At 50.1% G+C, this 27,361-nt stretch overlaps 1 protein-coding gene across 2 annotated transcripts in view; it reads left to right on the forward strand.

The window, feature by feature from the left end:
• Nucleotides 1–26,546, forward strand: part of MYBL2 (MYB proto-oncogene like 2) — a 52,112-nt gene extending 25,566 nt beyond the window's left edge. Inside the window, exons 6-14 of one of the 2 annotated variants that reach the window (XM_023227929.1) lie at nt 945–1,128; nt 8,280–8,567; nt 11,649–12,062; nt 15,595–15,734; nt 20,019–20,118; nt 21,513–21,626; nt 23,044–23,148; nt 25,244–25,393; nt 26,020–26,546. In XM_023227929.1, the coding sequence (XP_023083697.1) occupies nt 945–1,128; nt 8,280–8,567; nt 11,649–12,062; nt 15,595–15,734; nt 20,019–20,118; nt 21,513–21,626; nt 23,044–23,148; nt 25,244–25,393; nt 26,020–26,148 (1,624 nt within the window). In that variant the 3' untranslated portion in view covers nt 26,149–26,546. The remainder of the gene's footprint in view (nt 1–944; nt 1,129–8,279; nt 8,568–11,648; nt 12,063–15,594; nt 15,735–20,018; nt 20,119–21,512; nt 21,627–23,043; nt 23,149–25,243; nt 25,394–26,019) is intronic. The other variant, XM_023227930.1, reaches the window with a different exon arrangement.
• The last annotated feature ends 815 nt before the right edge of the window (nt 26,547–27,361 follow it).

A 27,361-nucleotide genomic window follows, 5' to 3' on the forward strand; every position in this document is an offset into this window, starting at 1 on the left:
CGATTCTCATGCTTCAGCCTTCCAAGTAGCTAGGATTACAGGTGCCCGGCACCACGCCCAGCACCTCCCAAAGTGCTGGGATTACAGACGTGAGCCACTGTTCCTGGTATTTTTATATATATATATTTTTAATATATATATTTTATTATATATATATTTATATATATATATTTTTTCCTTTCTTTCTTTTTTTTTTTTTGAGATGGAGTTTGACTTTTGTTCCCAGGCTGGAGTGCAATGGCACGGTCTTGGCTCACCACAACCTCCGCTTCCTGGGTTCAAGCGATTCTCCTGCCTCAGCCTCCCAAGTAGCTGGGATTACAGGTATGTGCTACCATGCCTAGCTAATTTTGTATTTTTACAAAAATCACAGGCCTGGTGAGCCACCGTGCTCGGCCATTATTTTTTTTTAATTAAAACATTTTTTTGTCCGGGCACGGTGGCTCACGCTTGTAATCCCAGCACTTTGGGAGGCCAAGGTGGGTGGATCACGAAGTCAGGAGATTGAGACCATCCTGGCTAACACAGTGAAACCCCATCTCTACTAAAAATACAAAAAATTAGCCGGGCATGGTGGTGGGCTTCTGTAGTCCCAGCTACTCGGGAGGCTGAGGCAGGAGAATGGTGTGAACCTGGGAGGCAGAGCTTGCAGTGAATTTAAAAAAAAAAAAATTGTTTTTTTTTTAACCTGAACCTGACAGTAGCTGATATCGTTTTATAATTTTTACCATAGCCTGAATGATTCAGTTGCTTATTTCACAGAGCTCTGTGGAAATGCACTGTAAATTATTAGGGCTAGAGACTCGTGAGACTTCATCTTGGAGCTGAAAGAGACCTTAGAGTTCACCCAGTGGAAGATTCATTTACAGGAGCAGGAACTTGGCTTAGGGAGGTTAGTGAACATGTGCCTGGTGGCACCTCACCCACAGAACTGGGGTTCAAAGGCCCCCTGCTGCCCCCTGCAGGACAGACAATGCTGTGAAGAATCACTGGAACTCCACCATTAAAAGGAAGGTGGACACAGGAGGCTTCCTGAGTGAGTCCAAAGACTGCAAGCCCCCGGTGTACTTGCTGCTGGAGCTCGAGGACAAGGACGGCCTCCAGAGTGCCCAGCCCACGGAAGGCCAGGTGAGACAGCTGCTCAGCCTTCGGCTTGGTTTGATTTCACATTCATCTGACACTATCTCATTGAACACCTTGTCCACAGCCATTGGTCAGTTTTTGCCACAGAGTCTAAAAGTGGGCCATGTGCTTCTGGGGCCTTGTGACACTTCTGCACATAACTGGCACTTGTCTGCTTGCTGGTGGCCGCCTTCTTACCTTTTGCTTATTTTAATTTTTTAAAACTGAAAGCATGTCTGCAATTCAAAAAAGAAATCAGATGTGACTGGGTGCGTTGGCTCACACCTGTAATCCCAGCAAGTTGAGAGGCTGAGGAGGGCGGATTACTTGAGCCCAGGAGTTGGAGGCCGGTTCAGGCAACATGGTGAAACTCTGTGTCTATCTTTTTAATTAAAAAAAATTTAAAAATGTATTGAGTTGTAATTTATATACTCTAATATACAGTTTTGAGTTATGACAAAGCATACAGCCATGTAACCACTGCCCCAATCAAGGTATAGAACAGTCCCATCACCCCAGAATTCCCCTGTGCTCCTTTTCTCAGCCTTTTTTTCGGTCCTTAGCTCCTTACACTGTGATCTGTTTTCTGTCTCTATAATTTTGACTTTTGTAGAAATTAACAATTAAAATCATATCATATTACATTTGCAGGCGGTTTTTTTTTCTTTTTGAGACAGAGTCTTGCTCTGATGCCCAGGCTGGAGTGCAGAGTGTGATCTTGGCTCACTGCAACCTCTGTCTCCTGGGATCAAGTGATCTCATGCCTCAGCAACCTGCGTAACTGAGATTACAGGCATGCACCACCATGCCTGGCTAATTTTTGTATTTTTAATAGAGATGGGGTTTCACCGTGTTGGCCAGGCTGGTTTTGAATTCCTAGCCTGAAGAGATCCACCTCCCTTGGCCTCCCAAGGTGTTGGGATTACAGATGTGAGCCACCATGCCTGGCACTACATTTGCAGTTTTTATTTATTTTTTTGAGATGGAGTCTCACTCTGTCACTCAGGCTGGAGTTCAGTGATGTGATAGCTCACTGCAACCTCCGCCTTCCAGGTTCAAGCGATTCTGCTAGATTCTGCTAACTCAGCATCCTCAGTAACTGGGATTACAGGTGCGCACCACCATGCCCGGCTGATTTTTGTATTAGAGACAGGGTCTCACCATGTTGGTCGATCTGGTCTCAAACTTCTGTCCTCAAATGATCCATCCACCTCAGCCTCCCAAAGTGCTGGCATTACAGACGTGAGCCACTGTGCCCCAGCTACATTTGCAGTTTTAAAAATGGAATCAGTGTATACTTATGTTAATATCCACTGTCCTATACACCAGAGCAAAGTTTTTATTTATATTTTTAAACTGTAAAGGTTATTTTTCAAAATAGAAATTTGGGCAGGGCGTGGTGGCTGACATCTGTAATCCCAGCACTTTGGGAGGCCAAGGCGTATGGATCTCTTGAGTCCTGGAGTTTAAGACCAGCCTTGGCAACATGGCGAAACCCCATTCCTAAAAAAGTGAGAAAAAGTTAGCTGTGCATGATTGTGTGAACTTGGGAGGCTGAAGTGGGAGCATTACCTGAGCCTGGGAGGTGGAGGTTACAATGAGTCGAGATCCTGCCACTTCATTCCAGCTTTTATTTATAAATAAAATTTATTTATTTTTTTTGAGACGAAGTCTCGCTCTGTTGCCCAGGCTAGAGTGCAGTGGTGCGATCTCGGCTCACTGCAAGCTCCGTCTCCCAGGTTCACACCATTCTCCATTCTCCTGCCTCAGCCTCCCAAGTAGCTGGGGCTTTGTTTTGTTTTTTTTGAGACAGAGTCTCACTGTGTTGCCCAGACTGGAATGCAGTGTCGTGATCTTGGCTCACTGCAAGCTCTACCTTGTGGGTTCACGCCATTCTCCTTCCTCAGCCTCCCAAGTAGCCGGGACTACAGGCACCTGCCACCATGCCCGCCTAATTTTTTGTATTTTTAGGAGAGACGGGGTTTCACCATGTTGGCCAGGATGGTCTCAATCTCCTGACCTCGTGATCCGCCCGCCTCAGCCTCCCAAAGTGCTGGGATTACAAGTGTGAGCCACTGCGCCCAGCCTAAATAAAATAAAAATTTGAAGCAAGCATGACAAAACATTAAGATTTGATGATGCTGGATATGTGGTAGGTAACACAGTTGTCCTCTGTTATTTTCTAATCTTTTCTGTCATGGTATGAACTATTTAATAATTTTAAAAAGTCTTTTTCCCTCTTCTTACTGGGTAGAGGTAACTTGCTGACAGCTACAATTCTTCCACAATGCCCTGCTAGAGCGATATATTATGTTTTTGTCTCTATTTCTTGATTTTTCAATTTTAGAGAATATCTCTCGATTTCCCAATACGAACGCACCTATGGGGTAACTTTCAAATGGTAGAGAAAGGTATAAAATGAAAAGTAAAATGACTTCTTTTTCTAGTTTCAACTCCCTGTGCATCTCTTAACCAGAGGAGTCTACTTCTGACAATTTCTTGTACATCTAAGTAGTATGCTTTCAGTCTTTTACTTCTGATTGAAGGAAAGGTCTCTGTTCCACAAAGAGAAACAGTGGGCATCAGCTGACTCATAGAAGACTTTCAGCATAGGACACAGTGAACAGATCTTTAATCTCTAAAAACTCTACTGTGCTGAAAGCCCGTTATTGACTTGACTTTTGTCCCCTGACACTTTGAGTGTCTGGAGTGCTGGCTGTGCTGGGCTGGGACCAAGCCCTAGACCATGACCCTGAGCAAAAGAGGTCAGTTTTTGGGTTTTTTGTTTTGTTTTGTTTGAGACAGTCTTGCTCTTGCCCAGGCTGGAATGCAGTGGTGCCATCTCTGCTTGCTGCAACCTCCACCTCCCAAGTTCAAGTGATTCTCCTGCTTCAGCCTCCTGAGCAGCTGGGAAGCTGGGATTATAGGCATTCGCCACCACGCCTGGCAAATTTTTGTATTTTTAGTAGAGGTGGAGTTTTGCCCTGTTGGCCAGGCTGCTCTCGAACTCCTGACCTTTGGTGATCCACCCTCCTCGGCCTCTCAAAGTGATGAAATTGCAGGCATGAGCCACTGTACCTGGCCTGTTTTGCTTTCAGCGTTACCCGTTTCTCTCCAGTGTCTTCTTTCTGTTGTGCTATTTATTTAACTAGTTTCTTACTGATGAAGATAAGGATATACTGTTTTTTTGTTATTAGAGATAAAATAACAAAATCACTGCTTCTTTTTGCAGCTAGTTCTTGAGAAATTTCTAGAGATGGACAGATATATTTGGTGGTGGGGGGAACCCTTTTGGCTGAGTATGGTAGCTCATTCCTGTAATCCCAGCACTTTGTGAGGCCAAGGTGGGAGGATTCCTTGAGGCCAGGAGTTCGTGAGCAGCCTGGGCAACATAGGGAGGCTCTGTCTCTATAAAAAAAAAAAAAAACGCTGTGTGCGGTGGCACACACCTGTAGTTCCAGCTACTTGGAGCCTGGGGCAGGAAGTTCACTTGAGCCCAGGATTTCAACAGAGTGAGACTCTGTCTTTGAAAAAGCAAACAGGCCAGGCATCGTGGCTTACTCCTGTAATCTCGCACTTTGGGAGGCCGAGGGGGGGTATGGTGGCACAGGCTTGTAATCCCAGCTACTCAGGAGGCTGAGGCACAATAATTGAGAATCAGTTGAACTGGCGTGGCGGAGGTTGCAGTGAGCAGAGTTCACACCACTGCACTCCAGCCTGGGTAACAGCAAGACTCTATCTTTAAAAAAAAAAAAAAAAAAAAAAAGAACAAAAACCTCTTAATACATTTTGTTAGATTGCTGCCAGAAGAATTTTGCTTGTTAATTCATGTAGGGACCACCCCCAACTTCCCTCACTCATTGGTCAGTGCTTGCCATTGTAAAATTGGTTCCTCTGCTTCAGAAGTAATGCGTGATCATTGCAGAAACTTAACAACTTTATAGAATTAGGCAATGTAGAAGGCTGAGCCCGCTCATCTCAATTTTTTTTTTTTTTTTTTGAGACGGAGTTTTGCTCTTATTGCCCAGGCTGGAGTGCAATGGCGTGATCTTGGCTCACCCCAACCTCCGCCTCCCGGTTTCAAGCGATTCTCCTGCCTCAACCTGTTGAGTGGCTGGGATTATAAGCATGTGCCACCACACCTGGCTAATTGGGGTGTCTCCAGGTTGGTCAGGCTGGTCTCAAACTCCTGACCTCAGGTGATCTGCCTGCCTTGACCTCCCAAACTACTGGGATTACAGGCGTGAGCCACAGCGCTGGGCCTAAAATTAGATGATATCTTACTGTTTTACAACTTTATTTTTCTAGTTAATGTATCTTTCCATGTTGTTATGTGTATTCAGATCTTCAACATTCCTGAATTTGCCCTATCTTATTTAACCGTTATATTGACGAACATCTGTAACTATTTTTCATCAATGCTATAATGAACATCATCGTTCAGTTTCTTTGTACATTTGCTGAACTATGTTTTTTTTTTTTTTTTTTTAAAGACAGAGTCTTGCTCTGTCGCCAGGCTAGAGTGCAGTGGCATGATTTCAGCTCGCTGTAACCTCCGTCTCCTGAGTTCAAGTCATTCTGCTGCCTCAGCCTCCCAAGTAGCTGGGATTACAGGCATGCACCACACGCCCAGCTAATTTTTGTGTTTTTTAGTAGAGAGAGGGGTTTCACCATGTTGGCCAGGATGGTCTCCATCTCTTGACCTCGTGATCCGCCCGCCTCAGCCTCCCAAAGTGCTGGGATTACAGGTGTGAGCCACTGTGCCCGGCCGGTTGACTTTATAGATGTGGAATGGTTGGGTAAAATAGTGTGGACATTTGAAGTTTTCATAATCGTTGCTGAATTGCTGCCAAAGGGATTGTACTGTTGAATTCTGCTATCAGCAGTATATGGGACTGCTTGTTTCCAGCCTCATTGTCAATACCGGCTATGGTTATATAAAAAAAATCTTCGCCAGTTTTAATGAGCAACAGATGCATTATCATATTCTTATTTTGACTGAATTACTTTGGAGTTGATGGTTTTTTTTTTTTCCAGCTTTATTAAGATATAATTGACAAACAAATTGCATATATTGACCAGGTGCGGTTGCTCATGCCTATATTCTCAGCACTTTGGGAGGCTGAAGTGGGCGGATCACTTGAGGCTAGGAGTTTGAGACCAGCCTGGTCAATGTGGTGAAACCCCATCTCTACTAAAAATATAAAAAATTAACCGGGTGTGGTGGTGTACTCCTGTAGTCCCAGCTGCTCAGGAGGCTGAGGCATGAGAATGACTTGAACTTGGGAGGCAGAGGTTGCAGTGAGCTGAAAGTGTGCCTCTGCACACCAGCCTGGGTGACAACAAGACTGTCTCAAAAAACAACAAAAAAATTACATATATTTATGGTGTACAACGTGATGTTTTGATTCATTGTTTTGGTTTTCATTTCATTTACTATTAATGAGGTTGAGTAACAAATTACCCCTAGTTTGTTATTTGGCTTGGTTGCCTTTTTTGGTCTTGTTATTGATTTGTACATTTTATTTGTATATTAAGGATGTTACTCCTTTATCATGTAGTAACTATTTTTTCCCAGTTTGGTAGCTTTTTTATTTATTTTATAAAGGTATAATTTACATACAGTAAAATTCACTTTTTTATTGTTCGTTTGTTTTATAGAGATGGGGTTTCCCTGTGTTGCCCAGGCTGGTCTCGAACTCCTGGGCTCAAGGGATCTGTCTGCCGTGGCCTCCCAAAGTGCTGGGATTATAGGCGTGAGCTACCACACCCAGCGGTTTTTTTTTTTTTTTTGGAGATGGAATCTCACTCTGTTGCCCAGGGTGAAATGCAGTGGTGCAATCGCGGCTCACTGCAACCTTCGCCTCCTGGGTTCAAGTGATTCTCCTGCCTCAGCCTCCCGAGTAGCTAGGACTACAGGCATGTGCCACCACACCCAGCTAATTTTTTGTATTTTTAGAGACAGGGTTTCACCATGTTAGCCAGGATGGTCTTGATCTCTTGACCTTATGATCCGCCCGTCTCGGTCTCCTGAAGTGTTGGGATTACAGGTGTGAGCCACCATGCTCGGCCTTTTTTTTTCTTTTTAAATGAGACAGGGTCTTGCTCTGTACCCCAGGCTGTAGTGCAGTGGCGTGATCATAGCTCACTGCAACCTTGAACTCTTGAACTCAAGGGATCCTCTTGCCTGAGCCTTTCAGAGTTCTGGGATTATGGGTGTGAGCCACCGCACCCAGCCCCCTCCCCCACCCTTTGTTTTTTTTATTAGACTCTTGTTGTGTTGCCCAAGCTGGAGGGCAGTGGCGTGATCATAGCCCATTGCAACCTTGAGCTCATGAGCTCAAGGGATCCACTTGCCTCAGCCTCCCAAAGTGCTAGGGTTACAGGTATAAGCCACTGTACCTGGTCCTTTAATTTTTAATGTTTATTTAAGCTTTAAAAATTAAATTTTTAATTTTTTGAGATGGAGTTTTGCTCTTGTTACCTAGGCTGGAGTGCAATGGCACGATCTCAGCTCACTGCAACCTCCGCCTCCCAGGTTCAAGTGATTCTCCTGCCTCAGCCTCCGAGTAGCTGGGATTACAGGTGCGTGCCACCACGCCTGGCTAATTTTTTTTGTATTTTTAGTAGAGACAGGGTTTCACCATGTTGGCCAGGCTGATCTCAAACTCTTGACCTCAGGTGATCCACCCACCTTGGCCTCCCAAAGTGCTGGGATTACAGGCGTGAGCCACTGCACCCAATCTCTGTGTACTAGTACTTTCATCTGAGCCATTTGAGAGTTACGTTATGTAGCATAGATTCCTAAGAATAAGGCCATTTGCTTACATAACCACAGTAAAGTTATATTCAATCCAGGGAATTTAAGCTTAATTCAGGATGTTTATCAACAGTTTATATTCCATTTTTCCCTGCCCACGATGCAGTCTAGGACCAGACATTGCATTTAGTTGTCCTATCCCTTTAGTCCGCCTTTCTTAGTATCATGATATTGACATTTTTGAAGTATATGGTATGGCTAATTATTTTGTAGAATGTTTCTCTATTTGGGTTCATCAGAGTTTCCTTCCTAGATTCAGGTTGTGTGTTTTAGCTAGAAATTACTATAGAGTCTATATCTCAGCAAAATCCAAATGGTGTACTCTTGTGTCTTTCAGGGAAGTCTTCTGACCAACTGGCCCTCTGTCCCTCCTACCATAAAGGAGGAGGAAAGTAGTGAGGAGGAACCTGCAGCAGCCGCCACTTCAAAGGAGCAGGAGCCCATCCCTACAGATCTGGACGCAGTACGAACACCAGAGCCCTTGGAGGAATTTCCGAAGCGTGAGGACCAGGAAGGCTCCCCGCCGGAAATAAGTCTGCCCTACAAGTGGGTGGTGGAGGCAGCCAACCTCCTCATCCCTGCCGTGGGTTCTAGCCTCTCTGAAGCCCTGGACTTGATCGAGTCGGTATGTTGGTCACAACATTTCACAGTGGGCACAGAACACCCCTAGCAGGAAGTGCTTCTCTGGTGGGCCCACATCCTTTTGCTCATTCCATCTCCTTGCTAACAGTTACTGACTTGATTCTGAGTGCCCAGCCCTAACCAAAGGGCTGGGGACACCAGGGTCATCACCATGCAGTCCCTGTCTTTGGGGAACTCCTGGTGTGTGCAGCAGGAATTTGTGGTGGCATCTGACCTCTATGTATGGCACAGGGCGTGGTGGGAAGGCTGCCCAGAGGAGGTGGCACTGCACTGAGTCCTAAAGGTTGATTGCAGGTGACAGCACAGGACAGCGTGGTATTTGTGGCATCACACATGGTTGGGTCTCCCTGAAGAGGAGCCCAGGAAGTGCCAAGGCTTGGTGCTGGTCTTGGAATGAAGTGGGTTCTGGTTACTCAGGGTGGGACAGCCATTGAGCAGCCTGTGTTGTGGTTACTGTGTCGGCTCTGGGGTTGTGTCCTTTGAGGAGGGCTTCTTGGTGTGACACCCTAGCTTCTGACTGCATCAGCCACGCCTGCAGTGTAGAGCGGGTTTTGGGAGGTGAAAGACCAGAGGCCTGGTCACTGGGGTGTGGAGTCCAGTATGGGCGTCCGTGTTTGCCTTCCCACTCGGGTGTCTTCCATGCGAGAACATCTAACTGCCAGGGCCTGAGCTTAACATACAGTCTTCGTGTTATCCTGTGAGGTGTGTCATTTCTGTTTTGTAGGTGAGACTGAGGCTCAGAGAGGTCAAGTAGTATACCCATGGTTGCACAGCAAGTACACTTGGTGGTCTTGACTGCCATGCTATGCTCCTGCTACTACTTGATGAAGGGTTGGAGGACCAGCTACTTAGGCCCTCTTTCATTCTAGGTCTCATCTCTTGACCCCAGTGGCTGGGACTGGACCCAGCTATAGGCCCTGTCTGTGGTGCCCCCACCTCCAGGGATTGTCAGAGGAGTCTGAGAGGCACTAGCACATTCATGGATTCTCAGCACAGCTCTGAAGCAAGCACTGGGCACCGGCACCATCCCTCGCCTGAGCTCTGAGGGGAGTGTTGAGAGGAGATTCGGCCCCTCCATGCCTGGCACACTGTTTATACCACAGCATCACCTCCCTTTACCCTAGACCGTTCTGTTTTCTTTTGCTTGCAGGCACAGCTCGCCTGTATTGAGCACCTACTGATTGCCAGAGCCGGTGCTTAGTGAGTAATTACAGTACCTAAGATTTGAGTGCTTGCCGTTTGCCAGGCCCATCACTTGCTACCTAATGTGTGGGCTCTTCGTTGGTCTTTTTATTTTTGAGATGGAGCCTTGCTGTGTCACCCAGGCTAGGGTGCAGTGGTGTGATCTCAGCTCACTGCAAGCTCCGCCTCCTGGGTTCACGCCATTCTCCTGCCTCATCGTCCCAAGTAGCTGGGACTACAGGCGCCCGCCACCACGCCCGGCTAATTTTTTGTATTTTTTAGTAGAGACGGGGTTTCACCGTGTTAGCCAGGATGGTCTCAATCTCCTGACCTCGTGATCCGCCCTCCTCGGCCTCCCAAAGTGCTGGGATTACAGGCGTGAGCCACCGCGCCCGGCTTTATTTGGTCTTTAACAACCTGTGAGGTGGGTGCTGGACTCATCAACAGTGAGAGCACCCCACACTCAGAGAGGTTGGGAGAGACTTGGCCAGTTTCACATAGCTGGTGACCTCCAGGAACAGGAGTCAGGCCCTGCTGTCCATCCGGCTCAGAGTTCAGGCTCTTTCCACGATGACCTTCAGTGCCTGTTGGGGGAGTTACTGCATATGTGGAAATCCTGTCTTCCCTCCTTTGCGCTGTCCACTTGAGTGGTCCTTGTAGGATGTACTTCTGGTCTACTAGACACTGTCAGTGCTGGGGCCTCCCTGAGGTTGGGGTGTGGGCCTGAGGTCGGTCCTGCCCCCAGCTGGCCTCTATCCTTAGGAGTGAATTGCCCCAGGCTCCTGCAAGTCCTGGGAACCAGAACTCAGCATTAGCATCTGGGTCCCCTCAGAGGCCAGAACCCTAAGACCAGAACCCTTTTGGTTGTGCTGTGATTTACTGGGTAAAGGAGGGAAAACCTATAGTGACTCACAGGCTTTTTCTAGAAGCTGAGTAACTTCGGGAAGACCAAATTCCCTCAGCTCAGCTTCCTTGGTATGAAAGGGAAAGTAATGCTTCCCTAGCAGAATTGTGCGGATTGGAAACAACTTTTGTGAGCTGCCCCAAGGAGGCATCAATGATGAGTGACATCCCATTCATTGCTCTATATTTCATTCTATAAAAATATCTGCGGGCTGGGTACTGTGGTTCATGCCTATAATCCCAGCACTTTGGGAGGCTGAGGTGAGAGGATCACATGAGCCCAGGAATTTGAGACCAGCCTGGGTAATGTAGTGAAACACAGTCTCTGTAAAAAGTCTTTTAAAAAATTAGCTGAAACTGGGTGCAGTGGCTCACACCTGTCATCCCAGCACTTGGGGAGGCCGGGACTGTCAGATCACCTGAGGTCAGGAGTTCGAGACCAGCCTGGCTAATATGGTGAAACCCTGTTTCTACTAAAAGTACAAAAATTAGCTGGGTGTGATGGCACATGCCAGTAGTCCCAGCTACTCAGGAGGCCGCGGCAAAGGTTGCATTGAGCCGAGATTGCACCGCTGCACCACTGCACCACAGCCTGGGCAACAGAGTGAGACTCTGTCTCAAAAAAAAAAGAAAGATAAAAAATCAGCCAAGAATGGTGGTACATGCCTGTAGTCCCAGCTACTTGGGAGGCTGAGGCAGGAGGATCGCTTGAACCCAGGAGTTGAAGCCTGCAGTGAGCTGTGATTGTGCTACTATACTCCAGCGTGGGCAACAGAGTGAGACCTTGTCTCTTTAAAGGAAAAAAGAATCTATGAAAATATAGATGTATAATCATAGAAAACTTTGAGGAAATGCATGAAATAATGATTGATCCTGGGCTGTGGGATTATACTTGACACTTACATATTTCCTTTAATGAACAAGTCCTCTTGTATTAAGAGCATAGTAATTGCAATTCCTAACTTCCCTCCCTGGGCAGGACCCCGATGCTTGGTGTGACCTGAGTAAATTTGACCTCCCTGAGGAGCCATCTGCAGAGGACAGTATCAACAACAGCCTAGTGCAGCTGCAAGCGTCACAGCAGCAGCAGGTCCTGCCACCCCGCCAGCCTGCTGCCCCAGTGCCCAGCGTGACCGAGTACCGCCTGGATGGCCACACCATCTCAGACCTGAGCCGGAGCAGCCGGGGGGAGCTGATCCCCATTTCCCCCAGCACTGAAGTTGGGGGCTCTGGCGTTGGCACGCCGCCCTCAGTGCTCAAGCGGCAGAGGAAGAGGCGTGTGGCACTGTCCCCTGTCACTGAGAATAGCACCAGTCTGTCCTTCCTGGATTCCTGTAACAGCCTCACGCCCAAGAGCACACCTGTTAAGACCCTGCCCTTCTCGCCCTCCCAGGTGCGTGGACCCCACTGTGGCACCTTACTGGGTTGGTATAGACACCTAGTGTTCAGTGCTGGGGCAAAGGTGAGCAAACCCAGACCTGGCTCTGTCCTCATGCAGCTTACTCTCTGGTAGGAAGACCAGTTAACTGAAAAAGACCCAGAAAATGTGATAATCAGGATGAAGGAGAAGGCTTATGGTGCTGCATATGTGTATCTAGTCTGGGCAAGTCCAGGAAGACTGCCAGGAGGAGGAGGAGGAGGAGGAGGAGGAGGAGGAGGAGGAGGATGCTGGTAGCTGGGTAATGAAGGAGAGGAAGAGAACTATCATGTTTGTTCATTCCATTTGTGGAACCTATTTCGCAGCAGACTTGCCAGCACTGGGGAGCAAAGATGAAGATGATGGGTTGTCCCCAGCACTGACTGGCCCTGCCCCGTGCTGGGAAGAGCTGGGATAGCCAGTGCTGGGGATGAGCTTGTAATGAACCAGAATAGAGTGTGGGAAGTGCCATGTGATAGCAATTGTGAAGTCACTGAGAACTCACTGTCCTGGGTGTTGCCCCTGGGTGCCTTTTAGTAACACACACAGCTTCGGGAGCCAGGATGGATGCCAGGGTCTCTCCGAGACAGAGGTCATGGGGGGCACCTGGCCTTCTGCAGAGAGGTATCTGGGCTGTTTCTCCTTGAGCACCTTGACCAAAGGCACAGAAAAGGAAGGGCAGAGAGGATGTGTGGAGTGGTGGGGGGTGGCGCAGGGCCTTGGTGGGCCTAGGTATAACCTTGGGCTTTGGCTGTCATTAGGTCTGTTCTTCCCTTGAGGCTGTGGGTGAGAGCGAGGCCTTGAGGTGGCCCAGTGCAGGAGGCGACCCTGTCATCATGGGTCAGGATGGCTAGTGGCATTTTGAGAGAGACCCCGTGTCGGTTTGCTCTGGCTGCTTAACAGAGTGCCACAGACTCGGTGGATTCGACAACAGAAATTGAGCATCATTGGTTTCTTCTGAGGCCTCTCTCCTTGGCTTGTAGATGCTGGCTCCTCCTGTGTCTTCACGTGGTCGCCTGTGTCCTAATCTGTTATGTTTTCTTTCAAAACCTCTTATTTATAATCTTATAAGGATACCAGTTATTGGATTAAGGCCCACTCTAATGACTTTATTTCTTTATTTTTATTTTTTGAGATGGAGTCTTGTTCTGTTGTCCAGGCCGGAGGCTGGAGTGCAGTGGCATGATCACAGCTCACTGCAACCTCCACCTCCCAGGTTCAAGCAATTTTCCTGCCGCAGGCTCCTGAGTAGCTGGGATTACAGGCATGAGCTACCATGCCCAGCTATTTGTTGTTGTTGTTGTTTTAGTAGAGATGGGGTTTCACCATGTTGGCCAGACTGGTCTCAAACTCCTGACCTTAAGTGATCCACCCGCCTTGGCCTCCCAAAGTGCTAGGATTACAGGCCTGAGCCGCTGTGCCCAGCCTCTACTGACTTTATTTTAACTTACCACTTTATTTTTAATTTTTATTTTTTGAGATGTAGTCTTGCTCCGTTGCTCAGGCTGGAGTGCAGTGGCATGATCTCAGCTCATTGCAGCCTGTACCTCCCAGGTTCAAACAGTTCTCCCACCTCAGCCTCCCAAGTAGCTGGGATTACAGGTGCCTGCCACCATGAAGTTTCACCATGTTGACCAGACTATAACTTACCACTTTATTTATTTATTTATTTTTTTGAGACGGAGTCTTGCTCTGTTGTCCAGGGTACAGTAGTGCCGTCTCAGCTCACTGCAACCTGTGCCTCCTGGATTCAAGCAATTCTCCTGCTTCAGCCTCTCGAGTAGCTGGGATTACAGGGGCCCACCACCATGTCTGGCTAATTTTTGTATTTTTTTTTTTTTTTGAGACGGAGTCTCGCTCTGTCGCCCAGGCTGGAGTGCAGTGGCGCGATCTCGGCTTACTGCAAGCTCCGCCTCCCGGGTTTACGCCATTCTCCTGCCTCAGCCTCCCAAGTAGCTGGGACTACAGGCGCCCGCCACATCGCCCGGCTAGTTTTTTGTATTTTTTAGTAAAGACGGGGTTTCACCGTGTTAGCCAGGATGGTCTCGATCTCCTGACCTCGTGATCCACCCGTCTCGGCCTCCCAAAGTGCTGGGATTACAGGCTTGAGCCACCGCGCCTGGCCAATTTTTGTATTTTTAGTAGAGTCGGAGTTTCACCATGTTGGCCAGGCTGGTCTCGAATGCCTGACCTCAGGTGATCCACCCGCCTCTGCCTCCCACAGTGCTGGGATTACAGGCGTGAGCCACCGCGCCTGGCCTAACTAACCACTTTAAAGGCCTTACCTCCAAGTATTTTTTTTTTTTTTTTATTTTTTTTTTATTTTTTATTTTTTTATTTTTTTTTTGAGACGGAGTTTCGCTGTGGCCCAGGCTGGAGTGCAGTGGCCGGATCTCAGCTCACTGCAAGCTCCGCCTCCCGGATTTACGCCATTCTCCTGCCTCAGCCTCCCGAGTAGCTGGGACTACAGGCGCCCGCCACCTCGCCCGGCTAGTTTTTTTGGTATTTTTTAGTAGAGACGGGGTTTCACCGTGTTAGCCAGGATGGTCTCGATCTCCTGACCTCGTGATCCACCCGTCTCGGCCTCCCAAAGTGCTGGGATTACAGGCTTGAGCCACCGCGCCCGGCCATCTCCAAGTATTAATACAGTCCCATTCTGAGGTGCTGAGAGTTGGGACTTGAGGATGTAAATTTGAGGGAGACACAGGTCAGCCTGTAACATGCCTGCAAGTGAGGGCTGCTGGCTGGAGAAGGAAGGCAGCGGGTCCCTGAGCTACTATTTGGGCAGCTCAGGATGATGGAGCGTGGTGGCTGCCCTACGCCAGAGACCCCATTTAGAGTGGTGACCCTGAGGGTTGCAGATGGCTCTCTATTACAGCATCTTCAGGGCAGGGAGGGAAGAGAGGGTGGTGCTTCAAAGAATGGATGCTGACTTAGGTCTAGATTTGAGTCTCACCTCTAGCATTCAGTGCAAGACTCAAAACTTCTCTAAGCTTTGGTTCTCTTACCTGTAAAAGGGAGATAGTCATAGTGCCTATGTCTCAGGATTTGTGGAAACTAAGTTATTTGTGTGAAGTGCTTAGCACTGGCAAGAGAAGGTGCCTTCTAAATGATAACCCCCCACCCCCAGGATCACTACAACTGTCACATGCCTTGCGCCTTCACAGGTCAGTTCAGAGCTAGTTTTATTTCTTCTGAGAAGGAGCCGCTCTCCCGCAGTTGGCTTCCTGTGCCTTAACTGTGTCGTGGCACTCGAGTAGAGATGGCAAAAGCTAGGATTAGGGTAACGGAACCCCAAAGGCCTGTGTGACCCTGCTTGGTAGGCTCCTGGTATCGATCTGTCCCAGTCCTTATTCTCTGGTGTATGATGGTCAGGAGGGGACCTCAGTATCAGAGAGCAGATGTTTTGGGGGAGGAGCTCAAGGATCTCTACCCATGACCCCCTGAGGTCTCAGGAATCCACATGCAGGTGATCATTTTGTCTTGTTCCCTCTCTCTTCTTCGGCAGTTTCTGAACTTCTGGAACAAACAGGACACATTGGAGCTGGAGAGCCCCTCGCTGACATCCACCCCAGTGTGTAGCCAGAAGGTGGTGGTCACCACACCACTGCACCGGGACAAGACACCCCTGCACCAGAAACATGCTGCGTGAGTGCTGTAATGCCCCCCACCTTCGCTGTCCTCTCCCGCAGCAACGCGATACCATGGGCTTGAGGACCACTCAAGCTGGTGGAACAGTGGGAGGGGACACCCTTGGAATAACACTGGAGACTGAAGAAAGCCCTCTCCTTTCTGGCCACCACGATTTATCATTTTTGTCAGTACAGTCTGGGGCTCCACCTGTGCTTTTCCTCATTTATTTTTTAATTTGATAGTTTCCTTTTTTGTGATCCTCCTGCCTCAGCCTCCTGAGTAGCTGGGACTCTAGGTGCATGCCACCATGCTCATCTAATAAAATTTTTTAAGAGGTGAGGTCTTGCTACTTTATCTGGGCTGGTCTTGAGCTGGCCTTAAAGTGGTCCTGCCACAGCCTCCCGAAACTCTGGGATTACAGGCGTGAGCTACTGCACCTGCCCCTCATTTGATAATTTTCTGTCTCAGGAATGGACAGAGTCCATATTAGCCTGAAAAACATAATCTCTTCGCCTTCCTAAGGTTTCAAGTGCAAATTCTCTGTGTTTGAGCAGCCTTATGTGCAAGGCGGAAGTGCCCCAGTCCCTCCATCAGGACTGGAGGCTGCATTCCTGTCCTCTGAGCTTACGGAGCACGGCGTTTTCTGTCTGGAAGCCTGTGCAGGTTGCTTGCCAGCCTGCTTTTATGGAAGTGCTTTTACAATAAGTTTAATTCCTCAAGTCATCATGATTCTAAATTCCAGGTAGAGAGAGTTGCTTAACTATTCCTCTGCTTGATACATTAGCTGGAGGAGGAAATCATTATTTTGTGATTCAGAAGTCAGCTCAGGAATTTTAGCCCTGATAGTGATATAATTTCAGGAAAAGATTTGTGACTCCCTTAGTCAGAAATCATTCTCCAAAGTCCGGCTCAGTGGCTCACACTTGTAATCCCAGCACTTGGGAGGCTGAGGTGGGAGGATCACTTGAGACTAGGGGTTTAGACCAGTCTGGGCAATATAGGGAGACACTGTCTATCCAAAAAAAAGAAAAAGAAAATTTTTATTTATTTATTTATTTATTTATTTTTGAGATGGAGTCTTGCTTTGTCACCCAGGCTGGAGGGCAGTGGCGCAATCTCAGCTCACTGCAACCTCCGCCTCCCAGGTTAAAGTGGTTCTCCTGCCTCAGCCTCCTGAGTAGCTGAGATTACAGGCGTGAGCCACCACACCTGGCTAATTTTTGTATTTTTAGTAGAAACGGGGTTTCACCATGTTGGTCAGGCTGATCTCAAACTCCTGACCTTGTGATCTACCCACCTCGGCTTCCCAAAGTGCTGGGATTACATGTGTGAGCCACCGCTCCCAACCAAAAAATTTTCTGGACATGGTGGCGTGTGCCTGTAGTCCCAGCTACTCGGGAGGCTGAAGTGGGAAGATTGTTTGAGCCCAGGAGTTTGAAGCTGCAGTGAGCTATGGTTGACTACTGCACTCCAGCCTAGGTTACAGAGCGTGACGTGACCCTCTTTCTAGTTTGTTTGTTTGTTTGTTTGTTTTTTAAAGAAAGAAAAAAGAAATCCGTCTCTAAAGAGTTGATCTGAAGTGTTACTTAGATAGGTTTCGTGATAAATGATTGTTCATTCAAACCAGAATCCTGGACTTTGGATCTAAGCCCAGAGATGCTATCACTACAAAAGGCATTGATACTTCTCTCTCTCCCTGTCTTTCTTACCCATGTGGCCTCATTTGCTGCCTCCCTCCAACTCCTTTTTTCTATAGGAAGAAGCATCTCCAGTGTTCATTCCTCTTTAGATCCATATGTCCATCTTGTTTCTTCTGAAGGCCATCCTTTAACCATGTAGTGTGGGCCTGCTGGTGATGAATTCTAATTTTTATAGTTTTTGCTAATTTTTCTATTTTTTTTGTAGCGATGGGGTTTCACCATGTTGGTCAGGCTGGTGTCTTAACTCCTGACTCAAATGGCCTGCCTTGGCCTCCCAAAGTGCTAGTATTATAGGAGTGAGCTGTAATCCAGCTGTTATTCCTTTGTAGAGAGTCTCTTTAGTTATCCCTCAAATTTGCCAGGCTGTGTGGTGGTGTGGTTATTTCTCTATTTTTTTTCCTCCCTGGCTTTCATATCAGACTAAAGATTCAAACCTTGAGCTGAGGAAGTGTTTATTTCTTTAGTTTTTCTTTTCCTGTCTGCCCCTTCTCCTACCTTACAAATTCCTTCCTATATAGGCTGGATTGATCTGTGTCTTTTTCATCTTCATACTCCTCTTTGTCATCTTGAGCCATATCCTTAATCTGCCAAGAACATGATGGGATCGTTTTCTGATTCACCAGTGTGGTTGTCTTTGGTTTCCAACTTGCTGAGTTCTCTGACGTACAGAGCTGCATTTTTTATCTCCAAGCAATCTTTTGAATTCCCTTTTCAAGTCAGCCTCCCTGCCTCCCTGAGGTTTCTTTTTGAGATAGTCTTGCTCTGTCCCCAAGGTTGAATGCAGTGGTCTGATCATGGCCCACTGTAGCTTCTACCTCCCAGGCTCAAGCGATCCTCCCACCTCAGCTTCCTAACTAGCGGAGACCACAGGTGTGCACCACCATGCCTGGCTAATTTTCTTGTTTTTTGGAGAGACAAGGTCTCACTGTGTTGCCCAGGCTAGTCTTGAACTCTGAGACTCAAGCAATCCTTCTGCCTCAGCCTCCTAAAATGCTGGCATTACAGGGATGAGTCACCAGGGCCGGCCTCTCCCTGAGTTTTCTAATATGTGTATATACACTCCCCCTCCCCCCGCCATTTTTCCGAGACAAGGTCTCTCTTAGTCACCCAGGCTGGAGTGCAGTGGTGTAATCATGGCTCACTGTAGCCTCGAATTCTGGGCTTGAGTGGCCCTCCTCCCATAGTCTCTGGAGTAGTTGGGACTACAAGCACCACCGTGGCTGGCTGATTTTTTTATTTTTAGTAGAGATGGAGTCTCTCTGTGTTACCCAGGCTGTTCTTGAACTCCTGGCCTCAAGTGATCCTCTCCTGTTAGCCTAACACTAATCCCAGAGTGTTAGGATTACAGGTGTGAACCACCGCCTTTGGCCATGTGTGGGCTTTTAGTCCTTGTTGATGCCACGAATTAGAGGGATTCTGGAACTTTCTCATGTTCCTCAGAAACTCCGTTGTCCCATGGAGATGCTTGAGTGGCTCAGATTCACCCCCGTGAGCTGTGGTTTGAACTGTAAGATGTGTACATTTGACCTGTGCTTACCTGTCTTCGCTCTTCCTTACAGAGGGGGATCTCTGTGTGTCCCAGATGGGGGATAACAAGGGTTTGGGAAGAGACTGTGGATCCCTGCCTGATCTCTAGGTCCTGAGGAAGGAAGAAAAGAATGGTCTGCACTTGTACTAGTTTTTTTTATCCCCCCATGGAGTGGCTGGCCAGTTGCGGGAAGCGGAGGTGTCCAGGCCCCAGGCTGCTGTCTCTAGGAGTCGGCCTCATGACCTGAGTCCCTGGCTACCTGGGCTTTTCTCTCATCCTCTAAGTGCCTTGGTTATGCCATGAGAGTTAGCCATGGTGGCATCTCCAGGTGACTAAGGTCACATACTAGCACAAGGGCTCATGTTTGTGGAACCTGGTAGCTTCCTTCAGAGCTGACATTTGCCCACACCCAGCCTGGCCCTGCCGCATATCGCCAGCCCTGGTGCTCTGGAGCGTGAGGTGCCTCTTCTGTCCCCCTGCTCCAGGGGCAGGCAGAAATCACCCATGGTGGGTCCACATCTGATAGAAGAATCTTACAGTTCTGCTTCTGGACCAGGCCATCCTGGGTTTATTCTGTGCTCTGCTGAAGGGTTTCCTCCGCATGTCCATCACCTTGGTGAACTCTCGGGAGACCTGGGAAGATGCTGGCCTCACCTCTCGCCCCTCCTTTCCCTCAGTGTGCTGCTGCCATCCTTCTCACACAGGCTCTCCAGGGAGAGCTGGGCAGGATGGGATCTTCCTGGGTTCCCACCTCGCTCCGTGCCCCTCTCACTGTTGCTGAAGTGTGGCCATGGGCTGCCTTGTTTTCTGGAAAGTCCCAAGTCTGGACCGTGACTGAGCAGCATTCTCAGCTATCTGCCACCCGTCTGGAGCTCCTGGCCCCTCTTAGACTCCCGTCTTCCTTGTGTTTCCCCCGAGCCCCTGACTTTGACCTGCAGGGTGGGGAGAGGGATGGGAAGAGAACCTTTGCTGGGCCAAAGGTCACACTGGGGGAAGGTGGAGCCAGGGCAGCAGAGTGCCTGGCGTCGGCCCCTGTCCTGTCATTGATTCCCCTGCTCTGGCCCCTGGCAGGTTTGTAACCCCAGATCAGAAGTACTCCATGGACAACACTCCCCACACACCAACCCCGTTCAAGAATGCCCTGGAGAAGTACGGACCCCTGAAGCCCCTGGTACGTGGTGTGGTCACTGCCGTGGATCTCTGCACAGTGGGATCCCTTGGGTTCATCCAACTATGTTCAGTCCACAGGACCCTTCCCTCTGAGGTCTCCCTTGATTCTTCCTCCTGAGAAGATGTGGAGATCCTGATAGTATAAATGGGGAATCTGAGGCTGCTCCTTGTCACTTCCTCTGACTGCTCCTGAGCACCTGAGTGTGCAAGCAGGCTCTGGCTGGTGCTGGAGAGATGGTGGTATCCTGTGACACTCAGCCTCAGGATAGGGGAGACTGATGTGAAATACAAATAACTCAAACACTTTCAGGCAAAGATAAGCACTGTGCCTCGTTCAGAGAAGTGGCAAATTGCTGCTCTGGCCTGTCTTCTGACCAACTCCCAGTTCTCTACAGAGCACTGGAAAGCCCCAGGGACGTCTTTCCCACAGTATGCAGGCTGCACTTCTCCCCTACTCTTCCCAGTTGATGGGATGGTTGTGTTTTCTGTGAAAACAGGAGTTGGCACCTTGGGCTTTCTGGAGCACACAGGTGTTTTAGAAATCAGTGGAGGGTTGTGGAGGCACTGGACTGTGAACAAGGTCTGCAGTTGGTCCCCCTGCCCTCTCTCCACTGCGTGGAGCCTCCTATGAAGCCCAAGGGTGGCTGGGGGCTGAGGCTCCCCTGGGCCTGCCATGGAACTGATTCTGAGTCAAGCAGACTTTCCACTGACCATGCTGCATGGGCCGAGGTGAGGCACAGTTAGTGCTCCTTTCCTATTGCAGTGGAGATTCAGCTCCTCTACTAAAGTATCCGCATGCTCTCCAAACAGGTGTGAGGGCAAATCTCATGACCTTGGCAGCTGCAGTTAAAGTTTGCAGGGGCTTTTCGGGTGACTTCTGAGGAGTTGCTTCACACCTTTCACTCTTAGTAGCACTCTCCCTCCCCTGTTCTCTGTTGCCTGAAGCTGGAGAGGTCCTTGGAACCCCCAGGCCTGAGAGAAGGAAATGGATTGGAGAGCCCGCATTAGTGTGGAACAAAGGGTTGAGTGAGCCTGGGCTTTGAGCTGTCCGGGTCCTAATTAAGCAGCTGTGTGACTATGTGCCAGGCTCTTAATCTCTGAGCCTCTGTTTCTACCTGCGTAAGATGACAGTTACTGCACAGGGCTGTGTGAGGGTTACTGTGTCTCTGGGCTGCTCCCAGCCTGGCAGGCCCCTGGGAATCAAGGTCATTAGCTGCTTGTCCAAGGCAGCAGTTAGTGGTTGTGAATGGTGCGTGTGAGATCTGCATCCTGGCGTCAGGCCTTCTTCCTGCCTTACCCAGGACAGCCCAGTTGCAGCTGGGTTGGCCCCACTGTCCCACACACAGACAGCCCGAGTGTGTTGCCTCACATGGGCTGCCGCGCACCTACCCACAGCCGCAGACCCCGCACTTGGAGGAGGACTTGAAGGAGGTGCTGCGCTCTGAGGCTGGCATCGAACTCATCATCGAGGATGACGTCAGGCCTGAGAAGCAGAAGAGGAAGCCCGGGGTGAGTGGGGTGGGGGTGGGAGAGCCTGGGCAGGGGGAGTTGGAGCCGTGGCATGGGGAAGGCATCTGGGGGCAGGTTGTAGAAAGTGAGGCGCTGGGGAGAATGGGGGTGCAGCATGTCCTCTTTGCCCCCTTTCTCACGGTGGTTGTCAAGGAAACTGACACGATAAGGACAGTGTCTCTGGGACCCTCCCCTGCTCCCCTTTGAAGGATTCACTTATCCAACATTGTGTTCGGACCCTGCTCAAGTGGGGCTGGGCTGGATGTAGTGGATGGAGCAGCGATTAAGACCCATACTGGATCTCCCCTTAGTGTTCAGGGGGCAGAGACAGATGCTAGACAGACACGCCATGACTAAATTCATAGGGTACCAAGGGCTGCAGAAAGGGAGGTTCCAAGGGAATCCTTCGAATGGGGGCAAGGAGGTCGGGACGAGCCAGCCAGACCAGGCAGCGCCGGGCTGAGTGTCAGGCTGCATGAGCTGGGGGTGCGGGGAATGGGTTCAGGTGAGGTGGAGTCTGCAGGGACTCCTGGGCAGGGGGGGCACGGAAGGGACTGTCCCAAGCCTCCATTCTATGCCAGCCTTCCTGCCACTGTGTTGTTAGCTTTCGTGACAGTGCATGGTCCCTTTGAGTCTCCTTGTGCTCCTCTTTTTTCCCAGACTGCTCTCCTCAAGGGAGAGCTGGGAACAGTGGGATATACAGGGTGTTAGGTAAGGAGGGGAGGTGGGCGGTCAGCCTGGGTGGGACTTGCCTGAGCTGGCACCCCATGTGCAGGTGGAGAGAACTTGGACCCTTGACTCCAGGGCCCTCCCTGGCCTCTCCTTGGTGGGGATGGTGGTTGTGAGACGTGGCAGCCCCTGCTGGGTGCACTGTTGGGTGGAGGGTGGGGTGTGACTCTCAGAGCTGCTCCCTGGTATCGGAGCAGACCCTGGACCTGCTTCTGTGAGGTGCACGATTAGGGATGGGACATTCCTTGCTTGTATTAGGCATTTGAAGAGGGGCTTGTCTCGAGGGATTTGTGTTCCCATATTACTGGCCTGTGGGTGGTATTTTAGGTGTTACTGGGATGATTCTCTGCTGGGCCTGTTTGAGGGGCTGTGTCTGGTCCATTCGGGGTGAGAGCAGGTCACTTTGTGGTGGAGGTTCATGCTGTGTGCCTGCTCACTGTTGCAGCACCTGGCAGGACAGGGTCTACCTTGGGTACGGAGTCTGTAATGGGGCCATGGGGCCTAAGTTTCCCAGCACACCCGCCTCCCCCATTCTTCTAACAGCAGATTCCTGCTAGCTGGGCCTTGCTCCAAGTCTGCACTGCAGCAGGGCCTGGTTTTGTGACCATCCATGGCCATGACTATCCAGGCGCTGACCATGGGGAATCCTGACACCCACCCTAACCCCCTTCTATCTGCCAACCCCCAGCTGCGGCGAAGCCCCATCAAGAAAGTCCGGAAGTCTCTGGCTCTTGACATTGTGGATGAGGATGTGAAGCTGATGATGTCCACACTGCCTAAGTCTGTCTCCTTGGTAAGGGTTCCCCCACCCCTACCCTACTCCAGATCTGCCCCCAGGAGGATGAGGTCTCCTTGGAAGGCTTCTGCCCCTTGGGACTGTTGAGTTTTGGAGAGGACCCTCAAGGTGGAGTTAGTCTAGTGGTTCTCCAACCGGGCTTCTGGAACGCTGGGTTCTGCGGGGAGGGGCTATCAGGGAGGGTGGGTCTGGGCACCCACTGCTGGCTTCATTCAGCAGCTCTGCTTGTCTCTCACAGAAGGTTTTGTTTGGCAGAGTTGCGTGGCTAGGACATGTTTTAAAACCATGCATCTCAGTCTCCAGCACCTTCCCAGAAAGGGTCAGTGATGTGTCTTTTTTTTTTTTTGAGTTAGAGAGTTTCGCTCTTTTTGCCCAGGCTGGAGTGCAATGGTGCCATCTCAGCTTACCGCAACCTCCGCCTCCCGAGTTCAAGTGGTTCTCCTGCCTCAGTCTCCCAAGTAGCTGGGATTACGGGCATGCACCACCACACCTGGCTAATTTTGTATTTTTAGTGGAGACAGGATTTCTCCACGTTGATCAGGCTGGTCTCAAACTCCCAACCTCAGGTGATCGGCCTGCCTTGGCCTCCCAAACTGCTGGGATTACAGGCGTGAGTCACCGTGCCTGGCCTAGTGATGTGTCTTAAGGTACAGCCAGGCACTTGGGTACAGCAGCCCTGGGATGGGTACTATACGGCCCCCAGGCCAGTGCACTTGCTGTACCCGGTGCTACAGTCAGGTCGACCTCAGAAAGGGGATTGTTGCCTGTGCAGAGCCTGGGTCCCCAGAAGCCATGGTGTGTGGCTGATCCCTCTGCTCACAATGGGGTGAGTTGGTTTGCCCTGGCTCAGAGTGGGGAGGCAGTGAGAGGCACGGTGGCATCATGAACAAAGGTTAAGGGTTGCCTGATCTTCCAAGTAGACTGCTGCCCTCACGATCCGTGCAGAGAAACCTTGTCCTGGCTAGGAGTCCTTGACAGGAGACCTGCAGTCAGATTACTGCAAAGAAAAAAGCGTCACTGCAGGGAGTGAACAGCACAGATTGAGTCAGGCGGGCCTGGGTTGGAGTCCTGGCACCATCACTGCTCTTTGGGATCTTTAAGCTTCCCTGAGCCCCAGTTAAAAGCGTATAAAAGGGGTGCCAAGCCTAAGTCAAGAGGCTATGGTGCCAAGCAGGGCAAAGAGGCTGGAAAGGCATGGGAGGGACTTCGTGCAGCTCTGCTGTGCTTGGGGTTGAAGCTGCATCCTTATGATGCTTGTGGATGTTTCTGGTCCCAGGAAAACTAGGAACAGCTTTGGTTCCTGAGGCTTGATGTGACGGAGGCAACATTATTGAGTATGTTATTACTCGACAATGCTCAATAATACTCCACATTTATCAATTATGTTATTATGGCCTGGGGGTGCACGGCACCCATCCCACGGCTGATGCGCCCCGAAGTGCCTGACTGTGCCTCAAGACACATCACTGAATCAGGCTCTGAAATGCACACAAATGTTTCTTTACTTGATTACTTGATTTTTTTTTTTTAAGTAAGAAAGTTCTTTAGAACAAGATTAAGTTCTTTGCATATTCTTTGTTTTTTTTTTTGTTTGTTTGTTTTTTTGGGGGGAGACAGAGTCTGGCTCTGTCGCCCAGGCTGGAGTGCAGTGGTGCAATCTCAGCTCACTGCAAACTCTGTCTCATCCCAGGTTCACGCCTTTCTCCTGCCTCAGCCTCCCAAGTAGCTGGGACTACAGGCGCACGCCACCACACCCAGCTAATTTTTGTATTTTCAGTAGAGATGAGGTTTCACCATGTTGGCCAGGATGATCTCAATTCTTGACCTCGTGATCCGCCCGCCTCAGCCTCCCAAAGTGCTGGGATTACAGGCGTGAGCCACCGCTCCTGGCTCCTTGCTTAATCTTCTAAGTATAAAGTAAGATTAGGCTCATGCAGACTCCCCATGTGAAAGTAGAAACTGAGGCTGGGAAAAGTGTGCGTCCTCTTTCAGGTCTCAGCACCCAGGTGGTGGTGCTGGGGTGGGATTGTGGGGTTTTTTCTTGCCTCTCACACCTTCTGGCAAAATGGTGACTCCTTGGTTTTGATTTCAGCCGACAACTGCCCCTTCAAACTCCTCCAGCCTTACCCTGTCAGGTATCAAAGAAGACAACAGCCTGCTCAACCAGGGCTTCTTGCAGGCCAAGCCAGAGAAGGCAGCAGTGGCCCAGAAGCCCCGAAGCCACTTCCCAACACCTGCCCCTGTGAGTGCTGGCCATCCCTGGGGTCCTGCAGTGCCCGCCTTCTTAGCTCAGGGCCTTTGCATAGGCTGTTCCTCTGCCTGGGTGCTCTTCCTGCTACTTCCCGTGGCTACGTTTGTTTAACTTACTCTTCTGATCTCAGTCTGAATGCTGCTTCCTCAGGGGGAAGCCTTCCCTGACCCCACATACTGTAGAGACACCCCCATTCTGCCATTCTCTCTTTTGTGACCTGGGTTTTACTTGTAACTAAATCATTATTCTGCATTTGGTTTGCTTAGTACATGTCTGTCCTCAGGCAGGGGCTGGCCTCAGGCTGCTGACCCATCTCACTGCTCCTTCTCACCCGCCTTCTGGCTGTGGCTTCTCCTTGAGAGGCTGGTGCTGCACGGCAGTGGGGCAGGGGGCAGTGCATGGCCATGTCTCCTTGTCCAGCTTCCCGCTTACAGTTGAGGAAGCCCACAGCCAGGAAGTGACTTGTCCAGGGTCACAGGGAATGTGGAGAGAGAATAAGAAGGCTCTGACTTCTAGGGGAGGGAGGCTTATAACTCCACCTGTCTGACCAGGATCACCAGGGTCTGTTAGGAACACATAGTCCCTGCCTGGATGGTAATCCTCTTGCCTTCTCCCAGATGTCCAGTGCCTGGAAGATGGTGGCCTGCGGGGGGACCAGGGACCAGCTCTTCATGCAGGAGAAAGCCCGGCAGCTCCTGGGCCGCCTGAAGCCCAGTCACACATCTCGGACCCTCATCTTGTCCTGAGGTGCTAGGGGTGTCACGAGCCGATTCTCATGTTTACAGGGGTTGAGGAGGGCGGAGGGGGTCTGTGAATCTGAGAGTCATTCAGGTGACCTCCTGCAGGGAGCCTTCTGCCACCAGCCCCTCCCCAGACTCTCAGGTGGAGGCAGCAGGGCCATGCGCTGCCCTGTCGCTGAGCCCAGCTGTGGGCGGCTCCTGGTGCTAACAACAAAGTCCCACTCCCAGGTCTGCCTGGTTTCCTCCCCAAGGCCACAGGGAGCCCAGTCAGCTTCTCTGAAGCCCAGGTCAGGCCTGGCCTCATCTCAGACCCTGCTTAGGATGGGGGATGTGGCCAAGGGTGCTCCTGTGCTCACCCTCTCCTGGTGCATTTTTTTGGAAGAATAAAATTGCCTTTCTCTTTGTGCTAGTCTGGACTCTGCCTCTCTACTGGGCCCTGCTTATGTAAGTTCCCTGGTGGCCCATGGGCCTCTTCTGGGATATAGGGACCTGAATGCTCATTCTCAGAGGCCAGCCTTATCTGCAAAGCCCAGGCCTGGGCCCTTGACCCTGTTTCCATAGAGGGGCCCAGTGAGCTGGGAGCAGTTTCTCTCATCTCTGCACCCAGTGGGCATCTCTGCAAAGCTCTGAGTACTATTAGCCATGGGGTGGGGTAAGGGTGGGCAGAGACTGGGGGCAGAGGAGGACGATGGGTTGGTGCAGTAGGGTCTTGCCTGGCCCTTGCCTTGGGTAGCTCACCTGCCCACTAACAAGCCCCTTCCTCAAGCTGAGCCCGGCTCGCAGGTCAGACTGGTAAGCAAGGAAGAGGGGTGAAGGCAGAACCCTCTAGCCCCGCTGGCCAAGGCTGAGCAGGAGACCAGGATGGGCCAGAGCCCCCTTGTGGCCCTAAATCCCTAGGGTTGTGGCTACAGAGCACAGTCCTTGGCAGGTGGTTGGGAAGAGTCACTGGGGTTTGAAGAGGGGAAGATGCCAAGTCTGAGAACATCTAAATGAGGAAGTGATGTTTTCAGCAGTGGGCTTATGGGACAGGCACATGGCCATCCCTGTGGGCAGAGGTTGAGCGGACTTGGGGCAGGTACTCACCTGGGGCAAGAGATGTGGTCTACTCTAGAGGGATGGGGACTGAGTTAATTAGGATGCCAGAGTTCAGATGTGTCTGGTCTCAGACAACACCCCTTTCTCCCTGCTGAGCTCCCACCTATGGTCCCTCTACTCCCAT

The sequence above is a fragment of the Piliocolobus tephrosceles genome, chromosome 20, assembly GCF_002776525.5.
Source record: "Piliocolobus tephrosceles isolate RC106 chromosome 20, ASM277652v3, whole genome shotgun sequence".
In the NCBI taxonomy this organism is placed as follows: Eukaryota; Metazoa; Chordata; class Mammalia; order Primates; family Cercopithecidae; genus Piliocolobus; species Piliocolobus tephrosceles.